This window comes from Mytilus californianus, unplaced genomic scaffold (genome assembly GCF_021869535.1).
Source record: "Mytilus californianus isolate M0D057914Y unplaced genomic scaffold, xbMytCali1.0.p SCAF_25, whole genome shotgun sequence".
Classification (NCBI taxonomy): Eukaryota; Metazoa; Mollusca; class Bivalvia; order Mytilida; family Mytilidae; genus Mytilus; species Mytilus californianus.
The window spans coordinates 3,392,124-3,416,013 of record NW_026262674.1 but is presented as its reverse complement, the minus strand read 5'-3'; the positions used below and the strand labels follow the sequence as shown (position 1 = coordinate 3,416,013).

The following is a 23,890-nucleotide window of genomic DNA, read 5'->3' as shown; positions in this document are numbered from 1 at the left end:
CTTTCAGATACTGAAAAACTACTAGTCCTGCTAAATCCTTCAAATATATAAACCAAGTGAAAAAACATGTTCCTTTATGAAACAGTATTTGCAGAGATGACATTAGCGGACTTTTAGTTATTTTTGGTTGTATATATATCAGTTTATTTTTTGTTGTTGTTATCATTTGTCAATTGTTTGTATTAATTTGTCACAAGTATCTTGTTTACTTATATGACAATAAAGAATTATTAATTAGATATATAAATATCAAAACATGCAGAATGATAAACTCGTTTTTTAATACGTTTTATTATCTGTTCGTTGATAAATAGAAAGAAGGGATATATATACTAGTTTAATGGCATCATGGTGTAAATATTTGTACATGTATCTTTAAACAGTTAAAGAAAATAAACTGATTGACTACATGCATGATTCAGGTCATCAATAGGAAAGAACATGTTTTAATACAACTATGACATATGTATTTTTGTGTGTACATGTAGTCATGTATACATGCATAACATGTATGACATGTATGTTTGTTGGAAATTTGTTTCAAACTTCAAAGCCTGTATTTATAATTGAATTAAAAAGGAGGTGATGTTAATAAGAGAATCTTGTCCATTAAAGAGGCCCCTCATGGGGGTGTCCAAGTAATCGCATAATCACAAATTTTTTGTCAATATAATCTCATAATCATTAATTACTTTTTTAAACAAGATAATCAAAAATACAGTCCTAGATTATCAAATAATCATCAAATATTTAGTCTGGTAATCAAATAATCACTATAAAAACGGCCAAGTAATCACAATATCAAAAACCCCATGGGGAGGCTCATTAAACTTGACACTATTATTGCAAAAGTTTTACATATATCTTTTCCGATTCTGTTATAATTATCATGATTATTAAAAATGAAAATGAAGAAATATGATCATAATCTTTCTATAATCATCCCCTGTCTCTGATTTCTGAATTCGTGGTCAAGTTCTTCTATTGACTTAAAATTTCTGTCAACAATCTTGGTAATAGAAGTACAGCATTAAAGAAAATAATTCTGTTTCAGCTGTGAATGCTGTATCATTTTATGTTAACCTTTAATTAACTGAAATTAAAAAATAGACAAAGTGGACCCTATTACTCCTTTAACATCAAATACATCTTTATATTCCAAGAAAAAATTATTCAGAACATGAAATATTGACAGATAATCTCTGGTAACATTTCTTGGTCCTCAGTGCCCGAATGGTCTAAGAGGTTCAACTACTGTATCATTAGCCTGTCAACACTGAGGTTATGAGGTCGATCCCCCACATGGCAGTTGCTTTTGACTCCAACCCTAAATGACAAAGATTTCCATGGCAGTTTGCCTGCCGAAGGTTATGGGGTCTCTCCACACACACTGGCTTTCTCCACCAATAAAATGGCCACCACAAAATAGCCAATAGTGCTGAAAGTGGCGTTAAACACCAAAAATCAATCAATCAATATAAAGTAAAAAATACATGAAATACACAGCATATGTTGACATGAAAGAAATAATAAATTTGCTAAACATGTTAAATGACTATATGTATGAATGGACTGATGTCTTTTTAATGGCATGTCTCCACATACACATTTGCCTTATCATACTCATACTTAATGAACCTGAAAACAAAATTTTAATCATTGCTGTCAGTGGGGTAGCTTACAAATAACATTAGCAATTTGTTTTTTCTAGATAAGAATTTTACAATAATCGTTTCCCCAGACCCCCTGTTTACAATTTTTTTTCCACTGGCTTTGAAAAGGTTGCCATTCTTTCACCCAAGTTTGACCTACATTAACACTGATTAATACACATTTATACAGTTATTTCTTGAAATAATCCCACACAAGGTGACAAGGTTAATACATTGTACTTCATTTACATTTTCTCAGGTGTTATAAAACTAATTGAACTGACATCTATACAATAACCCAGGATATTGACACAATCTGATTATATACAAATGTACCTAGAATAACAGGTGAATTGTCAGCTGGTATACTTTAGCCATATACATGTAGCAATATAGAAATATAGAATATTCTTTTGAGCTCTGACATTACTAGGGTATTTATGGATAACAAGATCTTCATGTATGGGGATGTGGATGGGGGTCCTTCATTTCTGTATTCTTTAAATTTTTAGTCCATTTTTTTCTCTTTTCTTCTAAACAACGATATTGACACAATCTGATTATATACAAATGTACCTGGAAATACAGGTGAAATGTGTTATACTTAGCCATATACATGTACAATATAGCAGGAAAGGAGAGTATGGATAGGGTTTACAAAATAGATAATAAATGGCAAAATGTGCAGAATAAATGGCAAAAATATAAAGAATAGAGAATATTACTGATGAAATGTGTTATACTAAGTCATATACATATTGCAGTGGCGGATCCAGAAAGGGGGGGGGGGGGGGGGGGTTCCAGGGTTTGGAACACCCCTTTCTTCTTGACGATCAATGCATTTGAATGGGGACAGATAGTTGGAACCCCCCCTTCCTTTATCCTGGGTTGGGAACCCCCCATTTAAAAATGGCTGGATCCGCCCCTGTATTGTGTGTTTTTTTCTGTGCATGTACTGATTTTGTGTCATGGATGGATACCCTGCCCCATTCCCTTTGTTTTTCTATTTTATTACATATAGAAATATAAAATATTCTTTTGCGCTCTTGACGATTACTAGGGTATTTATGGAGAAGTTCAAGATTTTCATACGTTTTGCAGCGGAGTTAAAACCTTAAAATAATAATTACTATTGACCTGTCCAGATTTCAGCTACTGTACTACTGTTAGATTTCATAAATAAAAACTTCATTTAATTGTAACAAAGGCAGGTAGGGAGCAAGAAGGTGAACTGTGGTTTATTTTTATCAATAGTACCGCTTAAGGCGACGCTTGGGCCCGCCTTGGCCTTGTTGTAGGGTATGAATGATTCGTTCATTGTTAAAGACCCTACATCAACTGTCAAGATGAAGAACAGGAATAAAAGCCCTGTTCATTGATAATTTTCTATGTTTTCTATGTATTGTGTGCGATTTTGTCCAATGTACATTTACTCCATATCCTTTCATTTTCTATTTATCTTATCATTTATGATATAAAAATTAATAATGACATTTATATTTACAATGAAAAGTAAAATAATTTTAATAATTTTGAACTTTGTCATGTTTGTAAATATTGTGATTATACATGCACAGTTTTGATTTTTTTTGATAATTACATAATGACATTTCATGCATTTTAATGTAGATAAAAAGTATAATAATCTTGATAATCTCTCTAGCTTTGTAAATATCGTGATTATACATCCACAATTTTAGGTTTGGGCTAAGCATACCTGATAAAAATTAATAATAAAAAAAAAATGAATGATGCAATCTTAAGTGCATCCAAAAATATACTTCAAACAAAAAAAAGTATATACTGGTACATTGTTTGTACATGTATGAATATAAGGAAATGTCAAATGAGGCCACGACCTTACAATTACACAAATCACCAAAAAATATTTAATTGGCTTTGAGTTGAAAATCAAAGAAAGAACACAAGAGGCCTTACGAACAACACAAGCTTAACTTTGCTTTGAGTTTCAAATCAACAAATGAAAATTTCCAAATACTAAGGACATATGTAGGTGTAGATGTAAAACGTATTTGGTATTTGTAACTTTTATATCTTTAGCTGGAAGGAAAAAATCTTTATAATAACTATTATCAACTGTTATAACTCTGTGTGAATTTATCTTTTATCTTGGGGCACTAAAGTCAAACACTACAATTGACTTTCATGTAACATATCTTTTGATTTTGAACTATTTGACCTCAAGATAATTGAAAACAAGATTATAGTCATGAAGAATGTAAAACTAAAATGCATAAATGAAGAATGTAAAACTAAAATGCATAAATGAAGAATGTAAAACTAAAATGCATAAATGAAAAATGTAAAACTAAAATGTATAAATGAAGAATGTAAAACTAAAATGCATAAATGAAAAATGTAAAACTAAAATGTATAAATGAAGAATGTAAAACTAAAATGCATAAATGAAAAATGTAAAACTAAAATGTATAAATGAAGAATGTAAAACTAAAATGCATAAATGAAAAATGTAAAACTAAAATGCATAAATGAAGAATGTAAAACTAAAATGCATAAATGAAAAGTGAGAAACTAAAATGCATAAATGAAGAATGTAAAACTAAAATGCATAAATGAAGAATGTAAAACTAAAATGCATAAATGAAGAATGTAAAACTAAAATGCATAAATGAAGAATGTAAAACTAAAATGCATAAATGAAGAATGTAAAACTAAAATGCATAAATGAAGAATGTAAAACTAAAATGCATAAATGAAAAGTGAGAAACTAAAATGCATAAATGAAGAATGTAAAACTAAAATGCATAAATGAAGAATGTAAAACTAAAATGCATAAATGAAGAATGTAAAACTAAAATGCATAAATGAAGAATGTAAAACTAAAATGCATAAATGAAAAGTGAGAAACTAAAATGCATAAATGAAGAATGTAAAACTAAAATGCATAAATGAAGAATGTAAAACTAAAATGCATAAATGAAGAATGTAAAACTAAAATGCATAAATGAAAAGTGAGAAACTAAAATGCATAAATGAAGAATGTAAAACTAAAATGCATAAATGAAGAATGTAAAACTAAAATGCATAAATGAAGAATGTAAAACTAAAATGCATAAATGAAAAGTGAGAAACTAAAATGCATAAATGAAGAATGTAAAACTAAAATGCATAAATGAAGAATGTAAAACTAAAATGCATAAATGAAGAATGTAAAACTAAAATGCATAAATGAAAAGTGAGAAACTAAAATGCATAAATGAAGAATGTAAAACTAAAATGCATAAATGAAGAATGTAAAACTAAAATGCATAAATGAAAAGTGAGAAACTAAAATGCATAAATGAAGAATGTAAAACTAAAATGCATAAATGAAAAATGTAAAACTAAAATGCATAAATGAAAAATGTAAAACTAAAATGTATAAATGAAGAATGTAAAACTAAAATGCATAAATGAAAAATGTAAAACTAAAATGTATAAATGAAGAATGTAAAACTAAAATGCATAAATGAAAAATGTAAAACTAAAATGTATAAATGAAGAATGTAAAACTAAAATGCATAAATGAAAAATGTAAAACTAAAATGCATAAATGAAGAATGTAAAACTAAAATGCATAAATGAAAAGTGAGAAACTAAAATGCATAAATGAAGAATGTAAAACTAAAATGCATAAATGAAGAATGTAAAACTAAAATGCATAAATGAAGAATGTAAAACTAAAATGCATAAATGAAAAGTGAGAAACTAAAATGCATAAATGAAGAATGTAAAACTAAAATGCATAAATGAAGAATGTAAAACTAAAATGCATAAATGAAAAGTGAGAAACTAAAATGCATAAATGAAGAATGTAAAACTAAAATGCATAAATGAAGAATGTAAAACTAAAATGCATAAATGAAAAGTGAGAAACTAAAATGCATAAATGAAGAATGTAAAACTAAAATGTATAAATAAATCAAGTATTTAAATGTGTATAGTGTTAAAAAATAGTTGTGCTTATTTCAGTGGATGAAACTAAGGTTTCTGAAAAACTTTATAATTGCTAATATCTTCGTCATTTAAACTCTGGTGGAAAGTTGTCATATTGGAAATCATACCCCATCTCTTTTTTTATATATCAAATACACTAACGGGTAATATATATGATAAGAAAGGAGAGGTGAATTGGTGTTTTAGCAATCATGAGTAAATTATTAAAAAGAAGACAGGGACTGAAAATTCCTCAAACAGGACCTCACCTGAAGGACATGTCTTTGATGGATTTCAAGCTGCTGTATAATTAAGCAACATAGTCTGTCCCTTTTCCTCTTTTAATCAATCCGGAATAAATTGACTTTTCAAGAGAAAAACATTAAAATGCCCGGAAATGTCCATTTAACATTAGACAATTAGAAGCTAATACAATGAGATTTAGCATACATTGTGTTGTACCGTAGCATCTAGTTATTTATTCAAAATTTAGTTTATACCAAATATCTGACAGTCATGTACATTGATATAAGTAAAAAAGTAGTATTACATTTCCCTGGCTTAGGTTGGCCTTTTGTGTAGCCAAGGCAGATAAAGGAAGTCAACTTTAATTTTGAGCACTGTGATTAAATGTATTAAGGGTATAATATAATGCCTATGGAGAAAAAATACTACTGTGGATTCATTTATTTTCGTGGATACCAATTTTCGTGGATTAAGGAAAACTTACATGTTCGTTGATATTGAATTTCGTGGTTTTTACGAAGTCTGCATACAAGCCTATGGGAAATTTGTTATTCGTTTAACATTTAATTTTGTGGTTCACCTGTACTCACGAAATCCACGAAAATTGGTATCCAACGAATAATAATGAATCCACAGTACCTTTTTCCCTATATTATACTTGGTGAATGGCAACATGACCATCATGATATACAGAAATAAAATGACTGTATAAAATAAAAATGACTGTATGAAATAAAAATGACTGTATAAAATAAAAATGTCAGTACTTAATAGATCACATATCAACTTTTTATATTATATATTATCAAAGTTAAATATATATTGTATTCTCTTTACAGAACAGAAATCCTTAGATACATATATAAAACATTATGAAGAGTTAGATTACAGTACTTCAGAGCTACATCAATCACATCTACGGACGAAACGATCTTTAAGTGATAAAAAGTTGAGATTTAAATTTAGTGCGTTTAAAAGGTAAGTTTATTGGGTTTATAATATGTAAATTATTTCTGTAGGTAGTATTTATTGATGCACAAATTTCTTTGAAGTTTTAATACAGCATAAAATTTCCATTACTTTGATTTTTCTCACAAAATGATAATTTGCTTGAGTAGATTATTTGTGTGTTTACAAACAGTCCATGTCAGAAAGTCGTCGGATGACTGAACCTTTATTTATAAAGTGATTGTCATCATAAAAAGCCTAAAGACAGAAAATTTCACCACCATCTTATTATAACATGATTTAAAAGAATTACTCATACAGATGTTTTTCACATTTATATCTCTATCACATTTTTTTCAATTATCTGACAGCTGTCAAATACATGCTCAATAAGTTTGTTTACACTACACAATTTAAAAAATCCTTTAACAACAAACATTGACAAATCAGTGTATTATTTTTTTTTCACATATAAAGTAATGTATATTAAAATCAGTTTGATGGCTTACAATATTATAAATTTGAATGAGGAATTAAGGGTGACAAATGATTAGGATTGGGATAAAAAGAGGGGGGGCATAAAAGAAATGAGCTGGAAATTGTTAAAGAAAAGAAAATCTTCACATAAATTTCTTGGATAGATGTAGGATATAGATTTATGTGTCAAAGGAAGGGAACTGAGTAGGTGTTCTGCTAAATAGCTTCCCCTGATTACATGAAAGTCTGGATGGGGGGGTCCTTAATATCTGTATTCTTTAAATTTTTAGGCCATTTTTCTCTGTTCTGTAAACCCCACACATACCCTCTTACATGTTATCAAATTAATACAAGCTCCTGTGAGAGGAAGAAGTCCATATATGTAGCTATTTAAGTATAAGACATGATTTTTTTTCAGAATTGAATTGCTGACAGAGAATTTGAACCTTAACTTTTGTCCGAAACGAAATAATATGAGAACGTTTTAGTACCACTACATTAAAGGGAGATAATCCATTTAGGTTTAAAGGGGAGACCATCCAATACAAAAAATTGTAGTGGTATAACATATGGGAGAACATCTAGACAACAGCTTGAATGTCAATTAATCATACTTCAATAAAAAACTTTACTAAGATATTACACTGTAAAATGAAACCTAATATCTACCCTTTTCGTATGTTGTTAATAAAATTATGCTGTATTCAATAATATTTAATTATTTTCTTCTGTGTTTCAGAGATTTTAATTTAGTATTAGAGCCAGACAAATTAGTGTTTACAAAAGATGCATGGTTAGACAAGCATGGTCCATTAGATACATCACATATATACAGGGGAACAGAAGAGGGTATGTATTTGTCCTATCAGACATATTAAATCCTATGGTTTCAGCAGTAGTTACAGTAAAGAGCAAGGCTACTTTGTGGCTAATTCACCAAAAATAGAACTTTGATTGATGTCATTAATAATCACATTTTTGTTGAGCCTCCGACTTTAGTCGAAAAAGCGAGACATAGCGATCCTACATTCCGTCGGCGTCGGCGGCGTCCACAAATATTCACTCTGTGGTTAAAGTTTTTGAAATTTTAATAACTTTCTTAAACTATCCTGGATTTCTACCATACTTGGACAGAAGCTTGTTTATGATCATAAGATAGTATCCAGGAGTAAATTTTGTAAAAATAAAATTCCATTTTTTCCATATTTTACTTATAAATGGACTTAGTTTTTCTGCCGGGAAATATTACATTCACTCTGTGGTTAAAGTTTTTAAAATTTTAATAACTTTCTTAACTATCCTGGGTTTGTACCAAACTTGGACAGAAGCTTGTTTATGATCATAAGATAGTATCTAGAAGTAAATTTTGTAAAAAAATAAATCCATTTTTTCCTTATTTTACTTTTAAATGGACTTAGATTTTCAGCCAGGAAACAACACATTCACTCTGTGGTTAATGTTTTTAAAATTTTAATAACTTTCTTATACTATTTTGGATTTGTACCAAACTTGAACAGAAGCTTGTTTATGATCAAAAGCTAGTATCTAGAAGGAAATTTTGTAAAAAAATAAATCCATTTTTTCCGTATTTTACTTTTAAATGGACTTAGATTTTCAGCCAGGAAACAACATATTCACTCTGTGGTTAAATTTTTTAAAATTTTAATAACTTTCTTATACTATTTTGGATTTGTACCAAACTAGGACAGAAGCTTGTTTATGATCAAATGCTAGTTTCTAGAAGGAAATTTTGTTTTCTTCCAGTTAACATTACATTCAGTCTGCAGTTAAAGTTTTTAAACATTTATTAGAATTATAAACTATCCTGGATTTTTACCAAACTTGGACAGAAGCTTCTTACAATCAAAAGATAGTATCAAGAGGAATATTTTTATTGATTTACTTACTAATTTTTGTTGAGCCTGCAATTAACAGAAAAAGTAGGCGAGACACTGGGTTCCGCGGAACCCTTACGAATTTTTAAACATCATAAGAAAAGTTTTTCAGAAAATGTGAATATTAGTTAATTCTTTGTGACACTGACTGTGACATCTTTGATTGAAGTGACGTCAGAAGAGAGATTTGTCAAATTCTTATCTAAAAAGTAAGAATGTTTTGGCTAAGTTTAACTTAGAGCACAAATGTTGCCCAAAATAATCTTGTTCCAGTGAAAAGTTAAACACAAAGTAAACTAACTTTTTAAATATCTTTTTTGGAGACGGTTTTGCTATTTATTTTCTCTAATTTTTGTGCTATTTTCACATTTCTTGATCGGTGTGAGAAAAATATTTCTCCTCACTAGTGAAATATCTGTTCTCGGCAAATGATTGGTCAAAATTTAATTATGATGTAAAATTTTCTTGGTTTCCTCTGAATTTCCTATCGTGACGTCATGAAAAAAGGCGACCATGCCTGATGACGTCACATATAAAGAACACAACATTCTGCAAATCTTTGAAAAGGAAGGATAAAAATCATTAGAGAAACAGATTCCACCACTATAACTCGTGTATTACGATATTTCTCCACTCTCAGCAGTTAAATTTTCATTATTTAAAAGCTCAGCAAGCCTTGTGCTTTAAATATTAAAATTAAACTGTCTCGAGTGGAAAAATATAGTAACAAACTTGTTGCAGTGGTGGAATCTATATATTTCTAACCATGAACAAGTCAAATAGTCAAGATTTTCAAAATTTCGCCATTTAACTGAATTGACTGCCATTTCATGGCTGTCACTATTATACATGTTATAGGTATAGAACCACTAATTCTGCACGGTCAGAAGGAACAAAAAATTGCATAAAAGTAGTACATATTTTAAACAAAATAGTTCCTATGCATAGCTGTAACTTTGTCAATAAGTAAAATATTTGGGTAATTTTGATATTAAATGTATGACAGGTGGACAGACTGGCTGCATCTACAAATCCCATCGTACTTCAAGGTCAACTTATTTCTGTTTTTATATTTCTCAGGATCGGGAGGCAGCAGTGTATTTGGTTACATTGTCGATGGACATTTCCGTGGAACCATCAGAATTCCACAGGACACTACATATCATATAGAACCAGTAAAACGATTTATTGGTAGAGTCAAGGAGCTTCCTAAATCACATACTATTATATATAAGGAGGAGCACATAGATTTAGATCCACACAGGTAATATGAATACCAGCTACTGCGGTCAAACAAAACAATACATTTTCATGTTTTGATTTGGATCTTATTTTACACACACACCCTCGCCCTTTTCGTTCTGAGAGAGGGAGCTCTATTGCTTCATTACAAACATTTCTTTCACACTTTTATCAAGTACTGCTTGATAGAAAGCCATCAAATGTGGTCAGCAGCTTCAATGAGTTGTAATGTGTGAGCAATGTTCAGATCTGTCAGGAGACAGTTACTTCCTGTTTGCAGATACTTTGAATTTTTCAATATGTTAATTGAACTGAACTGAATTTAAGTTTTTGATATAACAAAAGATACACTAAAAGAATGTGCAATAAACAAATCAGTACAAAAAAAAATCACTGAATATAAAAATCAGAAAATGTGGTATGATTGCCAATGAGACAACTCTCCACCAGAGACCAAAAAGATGTAATAATTAGCAACTATAAGCCACTGCTCAGCCTTCAACAATGAGCAAAACCCATACTGCATAGCAAGCTATGAAAATAACACTAATATTAAAGTAAACAAATACACACGTTGAAGCAAATCAATAATCTATATTATAATACATGTATATCAAAGAATCATGTTGAAGTACATACTCTACTGATAGGTCATTGTTCACTAATAGAAAAACAAAGGATATGGGGTATCCATGTATGACATAAAATCAGTACATGCACAGCAAAAAACACACAAGTTATGTCATGACTATTTTATATTATTGTAGGTTAAGAAGAGAAGCAGAAAATGCAATTGCTTCTTGTGGAAATGGTAACAGGCAGGTTCATGAATGGATGGAAACTGTTGCCAATTCAGCTGACACAGAAAACTACAGAGTCAGGAGGGTAACTGATATTAGTTTTAATACTGTGGATTCATTTATTTTCGTGGGTACCAATTATCGTGGATTGTGGAAAACTTGCCTTTTCGTGGATATGTGATTTCGTTGTTTTGCCAAAGTCTGCATATAACCTGATAGAAAATTTGTAATTTGTTGAACATCTAAATTTGTGGTTCACCTGAACCCACAAAAACCATGCAAAAATTGGTTTCCAACGACAAATAATGAATCTACAGTATATAGTTTTGTCCATATGTTAATCCTCATTTTAAAGTAATATAGTTGACTGCTGTACCCCTATACTACGCCCCCCCCCCTTTCCAAAATCCTGGATACGCCCCTGGTACCCTTATTTTTGACATTTTTACCTATTGTGTCTGTTTGTTTTGTTCACACATCGATGTCAATATAATGAAATTTTATGCGACTGTCATACAAGTGAGAGGTTTAGCTAGCTTTAAAACCAGGTTTAATCCACCATTTTCTACATAAGAAAATGCCTGTACCAAGTCAGGAATATGACAGTTGTTATCCATTTGTTTGATGTGTTTGAGCTTTTGATTTTGCCATTTGATAAATTTTCCTTGGAGTTCACTATTTTTTTTTTTATAAAGAAAAGAAAGATTGTTGTGAACTGAGTTGTTCTTTTTTTTTTTTTTTAAATATGTGGAATTTATTCTTTGTCACAAACCATCATATGTCTATATGCCAATAAATTACTATTGTAGTATCATAATTTGAGCAAATCTTCAGCAAACAAAATTAGATAAACTTTAATAAGATTGGCATTTTTTTTTTCAGTCCTACTCTGAAGATAAAGAGGCATTTTCATACCATAACAAATATTCTGAAGCTCTGAACAGAGAGAAGCGTGGAACACTTGTTGATAAAAATGCATGTTTTCTGTTCATGCAGGCAGATCCAAAATTATACAACAAGGTTTATTCAGCTTATAAAGTAAGTAAAAGGTTATATTTTGATTTTTTTTTTCTCAGATGGCACCCTTAATGCAATTGGCTACAATTACTTGCTGTGAAATCTTCGACAAAAACAATATTATCAAAGAATCTATACATTAAAGCAATATCAAGATCAGTGCATAACATTTACCTATTTGAAAATTTTTATGCCCCCGCCGTAGCGGAGGGGGCATTAAGTTTTACCCTTGTCCCTCCATCCGTACGTCCCAAAGTTGGTTTCCGTTCTCTAACTTTTGTTTGCCTCAACCAAATGTTATGAAACTTAAAAACAATGTTTATTACTACAAAATACAGATCAAGTTTGAAATTGGGTGGCGTCACTTTTACCGTTCTTGAGATATGCCCCTTTCTAAACATAAAAATTGTTGAATTTTTCGTTTCCGTTCCCTAACTTTAGTTTGCCTCAACCAAATGTTATGAAACTTATACACAATGCTTATTACCATAAAATACAGATCAAGTTCGAAATTGGGTGGCGTCACTTATACCGTTCTTTATTAAAACTATCAAAATACTTTAAGGAAGATGGGTGTCTTCCTCCATCTTGGATTTTGAAAAAGCAGATAATAATCGGTCTAGATATTTAATGAAATGTGCAAATTTCGAGAGGAGTATGTCATTCATGTGTGTAAGACTCTTAAAGTTAATATAGAAAATCATTTTTTTATCATATTTATGGCTATATTTTAGAAAAAAAAAGAATATTTTTGTTTTATTCATTTTTTTGTCAAGCCTGCGACTTTTGTCGCAGAAAGCTCGACATAGGGATAGTGATCTGGCAGCGGCGGCGTTAGCTAACTTCTTAAAAGCTTTATATTTTAGAAGGTGGAAGACCTGGATGCTTCATACTTTGTATATGGATGCCTCATGTTACGAAGTTTCCTTCAGTCACATGTCCAATGTCCTTGACCTCATTTTCATAGTTCAGTGACTACTTGAAAAAAAAGTTAAGATTTTTTGTAATGTTAAATTCTCTCTTATAATAAGTAATAGGATAACTATATTTGGTATGTACGTACCTTGCAAGGTCCTCATGCCTGTCAGACAGTTTTCACTTGACCTCGACCTCATTTCATGGATAAGTGAACAAGGTTAAGTTTTGGTGGTCAAGTCCATATCTCAGATACTATAAGCAATAGCTCTACTATATTTGGTGTATGGAATGATTGTAAGGTGTACATGTCTAGCTGGCAGGTGTCATCTGACCTTGACCTCATTTTCATGGTTCAGTGGTTATAGTTAAGTTTTTGTGTTTTGGTCCGTTTTTCTTATACTTTATGCAATAGGTCTACTATATTTGGTGTATGGAATGATTGTAAGGTGAACATGTCCAACTGGCAGGTGTCATCTGACTTTGACCTCATTTTCATGGTTCAGTGGTCAAAGTTAAGTTTTTGAGTTTTGGTCTTTTTTCTTATACTATATGCAATAAATCAACTATATTTGGTGTATGGAAATATTCTATGAAGTACATGTCAGTCTCGCAGGTTTTATTTGACCTTGACCTCATTTTCACGGTTCATTGCTCAGTGTTAAGTTTATGTGTTTCAGTCTGTTTTTCTTAAACTATAAGCAATAGGTCAGCTATATATGTTGTATGGAAGGATTGTAAGCTGTTCATGTCTGCCTGGCATGGTTCATCTGACCTTGACCTCATTTTCACGATTCATTGATCAATGTTTAGATTTCTTGGTTAAGTCTGTTTCTTAGAAACTATAAGCAATAGGTCAACTATATTTAGTGTATTGAATGATTGTAAGGTGTACATATATTTCTCGTTTGGTTTATATGACCTTGACTTCATTTTCTTGGATCATGTTAAGTTTGTGTAATAGTTGTAGTAAAGCTTTCATTTAGGACTATCAACATTATATAAATGGTTAGTAAAGAAGGCGAGACATTTCAGCGTGTGCACTCTTGTTAAAACTTTGCCATATAAGGGTAGATAACTCAGATATAAAGGGAGATAACTCAGATAAAGTTACTTTTACAATAGAATGTGTTGTGAATTTACCTATCTTATTATGTAGCAAGAAAACGAGTCTGGTGACCCCATTATTTCTTTTTCTTATCTGGAAGCATTTAATTAAGTTATGGTCTCATATTTTACCTTAAAATTATATGATGTAGTTTTCTTTTTATCACACAAAATTGGGTTTTCCATGCATAATCTATACAAAATCTGACAATTTTGCACAACCCGTAGCGTGAAAAAATGCTCGGTGACCCATACTTTTTATTATATTTTAGAAAAAAGCATGATGTAAACTACATTTTGACAAATTATTAAAAAATTCTATGGATTTTGATTTAAACCCCCCATCTACCTTAAATGAAATAGCAGATGCAAACATTAGTTACAATCTATTTACAGTATAGTTTTATGCCCCTGCCACATTAAGTGTTACCCTTGTCTGTCAGTACGTCTGTCCAAACTAAATCCATATTTTTATTCTAAGATTAGTTTGCCTCAACCAAATGTTATGAAGTTTATACACAATGCTTATTACTACAAAAGTCAGATTAAGATAAAATTTGGATGGTGTCGCTTTTACCATTCTTGAATTATGTCTCTTTATAACGTTATATGCAAGCGGGGGCATGATCTTAATGTACAAGTGAATGCACATAAAAGAAAAAAATAGTTGTATAAACAGTATGAATTTTAAGCTGAAGAAGAAATTGTAGGAACTTTTATATTTACAGAAGGACGTGTTAGCTAAAGAAGATATTGTAGGAACCTTTGCCTCCCATGTTGATGCCATTAACACCATCTACTCAAACACAGTGTTTAAAACATTTGATAACTCGATAAACTACTCAGGAGTCAGATTTAAAATCCAGAGAACTAAAGTAAGCACAACTTAGAAATACACCAATCTCGAGTTGTTTTTATACGCCCGTTTACGGGACGTATTTTGGTATACCGTTGTCAGTCTGTCTGTCCGTCATCAACATGTCGGACATTAACTCAAAAATGCTTAAACCAATTTGCATAAAACTTTGATGACTGTTTACATCTATTGACATGAGCTCCCTTTCGTTTTTTATAAATTTTAGATTTTACGTTTCTGAGTTATGGGGTTTTAATCATTGAAAAAAGGGGGATTTTCCAGTTTTCGGACAATAACTCAAGAATGCTTTCACCAACTTGCAAGAAATTGTGGTGAATTGTTTATATCTATTGACATGAGCTTTTGATTTTTATATATTTTAGATTTTACGTTTCCGAGTTGCAGGGTTTTATTCATAAAAAAACAAAAAATCAAAAAGGCTTTCAGCAGTTCGTACATAGATGCCAACCATTACGATTTTCCTGTAATTGTTACGATTTTTGGACCCAAATTACGGTGTTACGATGAACAGTCTATTTGTTACCGATTTACGTTCATTACCTGTCCAGAACAGTTCTCTGTTTATAAATCATTTTTGATAATTGAGAAGCCTTAAAAGGGTCACCACTGGTCTTCCTCCGACTGGCAGTAGAACCCTCACCGAAGTGGGGCGTCCATTTGGCTTTGCGGGATGTATCAAGTACGCAGCCACGTCCAGACAGAATGAAGACGTTAAGTCTGATGCCTCGTGTAGAGAGAGTGCAACACTCTTTGAACGTTAAGAACCCTTGCAACAACTCTTTGAGGGGTCCGTAGGTGGCCTTTTGCAAGGCTAAATTTCTGTCCCTATTCAATATACCCTCATTTTCCCGCGGTAGTCCAAATTTTCCCGACCTTCATCCTGGACAGCCTCTACAATGTCTGGTGTAACAATTTAAATTTCTGAAACAAAGAAAGAAAACTAGAAAGCCGGACCATTATGCCTTTTGTATATATTATGAAAAATATTTCCATTTAAGACGATAGTCATTTGCTAATCAGCTTTGAATCGTAGTTCTGATAAATAAAGGAAATCATTTTGTCACTGAATGCCACCCAAAAGGGTGACTAAGGAATAGAAATATGGTCACTACAGGTTTTCTTCCATTAGGCTGTAATACTCTTGCCAAATTGGGTGTCCGTTTGGCTGTGGTGGATGTACAAGTACGCAGCCACCTCCGGTCGGAATGGGGGCGTTAAATCATATGCCTCTTGAAAAAAGAGTACTACACACTCTACGTTAAGAACCGTTGAAACAACTCTTTGATAGGACCGTAGGTGGCCTGTTTCAAACTGTCAAATTTATACTAGATTCCAGCATCAAGAAAGTTGTATTGAAGGTTTCACTGCATTTACTTCATGAAATTTCTATCCATTTTTCTTAAGACATTTGAAGAACAAATTATAGAATGTATAGATTATTTCAATGACTTAGAACTGTAAATTTTTCAGGAATCAACCATGCTTCTATTGATTTTGAGAAATAAATAAAAAAAGTTTCAAGTTAATTAATTTAAGACTGATTCCGAATTCAACTGCAAGTTTGTTCTGTTTATCAAATAGCAGGAAATCATCATGATTTTTAGTTTTATTACCAGCAAAAGTGTTTGAATATATCTGATAATAGTTTCACTCATTTAATTTGGCATGAAATCATTTTTCATTTTAAGTGTCTAATATTATTCACTTTACATTTTTCAGCATGGTTACCAGGATATGTCAAGTAAAATGTGTGTCAGGAAAAAGAAACCCTGAATAGTTTGTGAATTTAACAGATTTGTACATATAAAAATATAAATGTTGTTTAAATTGAAATTATCTTTAATAAATTATTTCAGATAATGACACCCACATCAGAAGGGTGTTCATCATCCCAACCAAAAACCCTGTGTAGTGACAACATCGATGTCAGTAACTTCCTGAATGAGAACTCACTTATAAATCATTCTGCTTTTTGTTTGGCATACATCTTTACATACAGAGACTTTACACAGGGAACGCTGGGGCTTGCTTGGGTTGGATCTTCTGGACGTAAGTAGAATTTATTGTAGTCTTTTTAACATATCAACACACTTCAATCACAGTTTGTTTTTAGTTTCTCATATCCAAGCTACATTGGAATTCAGAGGGGTTAGACCTTCGTTTAAAATCAATAAATAATGATAAGCCTCAAAAAATTGAAAACAACACGATTAATAATTTCAATGCGTCCGAAGCGCTTTTCTGGATTTACCTTCATCAGGAACGCTCAAAGCCAAACATTTGAAATCCGAGGATGTATAAGTACTGAAACCGTTGAAGAGCTATATGACAAAAATACCTAAAATTGATAGCCAAATTCATCTAAAGTCAACTTTGCCTGAGGGAGTTGAAACCTTAGTTTCTTAATAATTTCAAAATTTATAAACGGACAATTTAAGAAAAGTTTGTTAAATCATGTCAGTACCGTAGTACTGACTACTGAGCTGATGAAACCCTCAGGGACTGATAGTCCACCAGCAGAGGTATCGACCCAGTGATGTAAAAAATTTATACATCTTGGTTAATGAGAATTGGTCTCTATACTCCTTGCAATGACATTATGTCCAAGAAACAGAACTCTCTTTTTAAAACAGCTTACATTTGATGGGTTCAAGTTTAAGACCATGATCGCTAAATTTTAAAAAAAAATGCTTGTGTGAGCTTCAAAATCCTGGATGGCTATAATTACTTTGTCAAGGTAGATAAAAACAATTTCCCACTGGAGACCCCACAGTTCTAATTTCATTGCCTGTTGAAATGTTCCTGGTGCTCCACAAAGCCCAAACAGCATTTAAGTGTCTTTCAACAGTCTTTAACGAGTTGTGAATGCTGTTTTGCAGTAATCCTTGGTTGCAACTTCTATTACCTTTTCTGAAGGTCCAATGTAATAACTTGCTCCCTCTATAAAGGTGTTCAACCATTCTTCAATATTTGGTAGTAGATATTAATCTTTGCTGGTTACTGCATTGATTTTCCTATATTCAATGCACCATCTTATAAACCTTTAATCCATAAATCATGATACTATGTTATAAACATAAAAATGAGAAGAGGTTGTATAATTGCTATTGAGACAACTATTTAAAAAACCAAACGACAAAGTTGTGTGAGAAATTACTGGTAACTGTTCTCTTTCCAAATTTGAACAAAACCCATAATTTATTGTAAGCTATAAAAGGCCAAAGTAGGACAACAGAAACTATCAAATTGCTAAATTGTTAATTTGCTCTCATCCTGAATATGCATGCATTATTTGTCACTGGATGGTAATAAAATAGATAAATCTATTATTTTATAACAGAGGCCTCTGGAGGTATATGTGAGAAGTACAAGTCTTTCCCAGAAGGTGGTAAACAAGTAATGAAGTCACTGAACACTGGTATTGTGACTCTGGTGAATTATGGTGATGATGTAGCTCCACGTGTATCTCAGCTGACATTTGCACATGAAGTTGGACATAATTTTGGATCACCTGTAAGCTTCATCCAATTTCCAATTGATCAAGCCAAGGCCATTAATGGACATTTTTAGCTCACCGTTCTGAAGGAACAGTGAGCTTTAGTCATCACTTGGCGTCCGTTGTCGTCCGTCGTTGTCGTCCGTCTGGTGTAAACTATTTCGAACATCTTCTCCTCTGAAACTACTGAACCAATTCCAACCAAACTTAAGCTGAATGATCCTTAGTGTATCTTGAATAAAGTTTGTGTTTTATTTTCTGTTTCGTCAAAAAACATGGCCGCCATGGCTAAAAATAGGGGTAAAATGCAGTTTTTGGCTTACACATGTATATCTCAAAAACCAAAGCAGTTAGAGCAAATCTGACATGCGGTACAAGTGTACATTAGGTGAAGTTCTATCAGCCCTGAAATTTTCAGATGAATCTAATAACCCATTGTTGGGTTGCTGCCACTAAATTGGTAATTTTAAGGAAATTTTGCAGTTTTTGGTTATTATCTTGAATAGTATTAATGATAAAGATAAACTGTAAAAGCTATTATGTTCAGCAAAGTAAGATCTACAAATAAGTTTATATGACTAAAATTGTCAATTTACCCCTTAAAGAGTTATTGCCCTTTAAGGACAATTTTACACAATTTGTTTATCATGTTTTCTTACTTTAAAAAATCTTATCCTCTGAAACCACTGAACCAATTACAACCAAACTTAAGCTAAATGAACCTTAGGGTATCTAGAATAAAGTTTGTGTTTTATTTTTTGTTTCGTCAAAAAACATGGCCACCATGGCTAAAAATAGAACATAGGGGTAAAATGCAGTTTTTGGCTTATATCTAAAAAACCAAAAGAGTTAGCACAAATCTGACATGGGATAAAAGTGTTCAATAGGTGAAGTTCTATCAGCCCTGAAATTTTCAGATGAATCTAATAACCCATTGTTGGGTTGCTGCCACTAAATCGGTAATTTTAAGGAAATTTTGCAGTTTTTGGTTATTATCTTGAATAGTATTAAAGATAAAGATAAACTGTAAACAGCAAAAGTTTTCAGCAAAGTTAGATCTACAAATAAGTTTCTATGACCAAAATTGTCAATTTACCCCTTAAAGAGTTATTGCCCTTTGAGGACAATTTTACACAATTTGTTAATCATGTTTTCTAACTTTAAAAAATTTCTCTTCTGAAACTACTGAACCAATTCCAACCAAACTTAAGCTGAATGATCCTTAGGGTATCTAGAATAAAGCATGTGTTTTATTTTCTGTTTCGTCAAAAAACATGGCCGCCATGGCTAAAATTAGAACATAGGGGTAAAATGCAGTTTTTGGCTTATATATCTCAAACACTTAAGCAATTAGAGCAAATCTGATGAGAGGTTAAAATGTTCATTAGGCCAAGATCTATCAGCCATGAAATTTTCAGACGAATCTAACAGTCCATTGTTGGGTTGCTCCCACTAAAATGGTAATTTTAAGGAATTTTGCAGTTTTTGGTTATTATCTTGAATATTATTAATGATAAAGATAAACTGTGAACAGCAAAAATGTTCAGCAAAGTAAGTTCTACAAATAAGTTAATATGACTAAAATTGTCAAATGTGTCCTTAAGGAGTTATTGCCCTTTAAAGACAATTTTTCACAATTTGTTCATCTAGTTTGCTTACTTTAAAAAAATCTTCTCCTTTGAAACTGCTGAATCAATTTCAGCCAAACGTGCAGAATGAGTTTCAGAGTATCTAGTATAAATTTTGTATTTTATTTTCTTGTACGTCAAGAAACATAGCCACTATTGCTAAAATGGAACATAGGGGTAAAATGTATTTCTTTGCTTTTGAAAAAAATATGACAGATACTAAGAACATCTCAAAGGAATTTTTAAGCCACTCATTAATATATATTAAAAAGCAAAAATAATCATTGATGAAAGATTTAAGCAAAAAATTACAGGTGAGTGATTCAGGCTCTTGAGAGCCTCTTGTTTTTAGTTATTGCCCCTGAAAAATTTAAAACAGTATACAATATAAACCTGATTTTCTTTCCTGTGCTCCTGTCAAGTAGTGTTAATTTTGATTTTATATTAATCTCCACAAATGTTGGTCCTCAAATGAATTTTTTATTTGCTGTATAGAGTAAAGATAACAGTGTGCTTGTAAGTTGAAGACCATGCAATGATGTTTGAAGTGTATATAACATTTTTCAGCATGACAGTGGGCAGCAATGTGCCCCTTATGGTACCGGTGCATCAGATGCTAGCCAAGGAAACTACATCATGTATGCTTCAGCTACGAAAGGGAACCAGCCACATAACGATGAATTCTCACCTTGTAGTAAAGACAACATGACAAGAGTAATGGATGCTGTGTTTAATGGCAGATATGGGAAAGTCAACTGCTTCCAAAGTATTTATAATTTATTCATCAAGAAATATTTAGTTTTCAAGGGACCATTTCTTTTTTGAACTATGTTGTCTGCTTAGAAATTCTATTGTCATACTCAAGTATTACTTAGTTAAGATAGATAGATGAAGATATATATAAAGAAAAGGGGAATATCCTTCCTTTTAAAGATTTGAGGATACATGTTTACCAATCACCTGTAATTCCTTCGTTCTATGTACAACTTGTTCACTAAAATGATTTTGACCCTTACATTAAAGGACAGCAGTTAGTGGTTAGTGTACCACGTCTTAAAAATAAACAACATATGATTGTATTTTAGGGAAAGGCAACTTTTCTTACACAGTTTTATCAAATTTTAAGGTAAAACTTATAACGAAGTTCATGGACTACTATTTTCCTTTATTAGATGACAATGCTGCATTCTGTGGTAACAGTATTGTTGAAGCTGGAGAGGAGTGTGACTGTGGTTATAAGGAAGATTGTACTGATGGTTGTTGTGCTGGACGAGATTCTAATGGCGACGGATGTACACTTACATCAGGGTCAAGTTGCAGGTAACAATTATAAACCTACTTTGTTTATTGGCTGAAAGATATAACTTTCATGCAAATTAATTCTGATGTGATTATTATGCCCAGCAACTGAAATTTGGGGAGCATATTGTTTTACCCCTGTCCGTCCGACCGTTCCATTATGGGTATAGAGTTATTCCAGATAACTCCTCCTACAGTTTAGATGCTAGAAAGTTTTCACTTTGCTGGCAGTTTGTGCACATATAGAAGGTGTGTGTGTGTGGTCAGGGTTTTGATTTTTATGGATATTTGCTCTTTTGAAAGATAGTTAAATTTTGTACAATAAGTGATTACAAAAGAGTTCAAAGTAAATGATATTTTGATATTAATATTTGCATAAAAAGGAAAGTCACACATGTATTGTGCATGGTTAGAATACTTTAAAGTAAATTTTGTAAATGTGACTATTTAACATCATGTTTAAACTTGTTTACTTGATAGGACTAGGGTTATAATCCCTAGTACCCTGGTCATCCATAAAATTATGCCTGCAAAGAAAGGGTGTGGTGTACTTAATCATGGCACAAATATCCCTATTTACATATCATAACAAAGAAACAGTTTTTTTATTATTGTTCTTCATCTCAATGTCATATATAAGCTGAATACAATTTGAAGAAGGCCCAGAGTACAGGTTTGAGCAGAATTTTATGAAAGGTCTGTATATAACTGCATTAGCCATGTTTTATTCTATTTTTAAACACAGCTTTAAAATAACCAACCATATTGCACTTTAACTTGAAAATTGAAAAATAGTAAATTTGTTTCACTCTTTGTATAAGTAATGTCCAATGATAATAAGGAAAAAAGTTGTAAAGTTCTAGATAGTTTTCTTTGATTATATGTTATGGATTAGAGTTGAATGTAAAGTGAATTGTACACATGACTTAATTTAGTATATAGTTAAATTGAGAATGGAAATGGGGAATGTGTCAAAAGACAACAATCCGACCAAAGACGAGAAAACAGCCCAAGGCTACCAATGGGTCTGATAAAAATAGTGAGTAAATCCCGCACCCAAAGGCGGGCTTCAGCTGGCCCATAAACAAAAATGTGTACTAGTATGGATTGGTTGAAAAAAATTTTTAACATACAATAAATGTACCACAAATTTGTTCAATTAAACTTTTAAAAAGACCATTTATTTATTTATTTTTACTTGTAGTCCTTCCCAAGGAGGTTGCTGTGATCCAGTTACCTGTGCACCAGTCACAGATGGTCGTCAGTGTAGACCACAAACAGACTGTGCAGCTGCATCAAACTGTGCATATCCTTTTTGTTAAAACAGCTACACTGTGAATCTATGAAAAACAGGAAAAAATAAGTTTAATCCTTTGGATGTTGCAGACTTAAAGGGGCACTAGCTGTCAAATTCATGTTCACCGATTTGACTCAAATTCTCATATTAGATTTATATCAATGTAAAACATTTATCCAAATTATAAAAAGTCTAAAATAAACAATTTACAGGGCATGGGCTCAATAATATGTAGCTTCGTTTCGTGTGTATTTTAGTCTAGACGCCATCTAATTAAGTCTCCCAAACGAAGTTTGGGAAGACTTATTGTTTTTGCTCAGTTCTTATTATTATTATTCTTCTTCTTCTTCTTCTTCTTCTTCCTCTTCCGCCGCTTTTAAATTTGAACTTGTCCGCACCCGTTCTCCAAAACCGCTTGTCAGATTAACTTAGGGTTTCACAATATTTCAGACTAACATGTCTAATTGTGCAATCAGGGTTTTGTTTGTGCAATGGGTTATATAAAGGGGTACTTTGAGGGGGAAAAAGAAAAGAGGGTTTTACTATAGAACCCTATGGGATTTTATTTTTTAAAATTTTCAAATGATTATAAATTGAAAACCGTTTGTGATAGACACAATCTTTTTAATTGGAAATGTTCTAAATGATAAAGCCCATTAAATGAAATACAGGGTTAGTCCCCAGGGGTCACCCCCACCTCCTGCAATTTAAGAAAGTTCCAATACCTTGCAAGTGGTCAAGATCCCCACCCCTAAACCATATATATTTTGGTTTGTCATGCTAAGATGGTTTGAATGATATACAGGGTTAGTCCCCAGGGGTCATCCCGACCCCCTGCCATTTGAGAAAGTTCTAATATCTTGTAAATGGTCGAGATCCCCACCCCTAAACCATATATATTCTGGTTTGTCATGATAAAGCACATCAAATGAAATACAGGGTTAGTCCCCAGGGGTCACCCCCACCCTATGCCATTTAAATAAGTTCTAATATCTTGTAAGTGGTCAAGATCCCCACCCCTAAACCATATATATTCT

The 23,890-nt window shown here is 31.9% G+C and overlaps 1 protein-coding gene across 4 annotated transcripts in view; it reads left to right on the top strand.

Annotated features, from left to right (window-relative positions):
• Positions 1–23,890, top strand: part of LOC127732558 (disintegrin and metalloproteinase domain-containing protein 10-like) — a 68,208-nt gene that overhangs the window by 5,619 nt on the left and 38,699 nt on the right. For all 4 annotated transcript variants that reach the window (XM_052241606.1, XM_052241608.1, XM_052241609.1 and 1 more), the window contains exons 2-12: positions 6,695–6,833; positions 8,020–8,129; positions 10,256–10,439; positions 11,185–11,302; positions 12,100–12,255; positions 14,985–15,131; positions 16,990–17,182; positions 18,474–18,646; positions 20,825–21,023; positions 21,430–21,577; positions 22,761–22,862. In XM_052241606.1, coding sequence (XP_052097566.1) covers positions 6,695–6,833; positions 8,020–8,129; positions 10,256–10,439; positions 11,185–11,302; positions 12,100–12,255; positions 14,985–15,131; positions 16,990–17,182; positions 18,474–18,646; positions 20,825–21,023; positions 21,430–21,577; positions 22,761–22,862 — 1,669 coding nt within the window. The remainder of the gene's footprint in view (positions 1–6,694; positions 6,834–8,019; positions 8,130–10,255; positions 10,440–11,184; positions 11,303–12,099; positions 12,256–14,984; positions 15,132–16,989; positions 17,183–18,473; positions 18,647–20,824; positions 21,024–21,429; positions 21,578–22,760; positions 22,863–23,890) is intronic.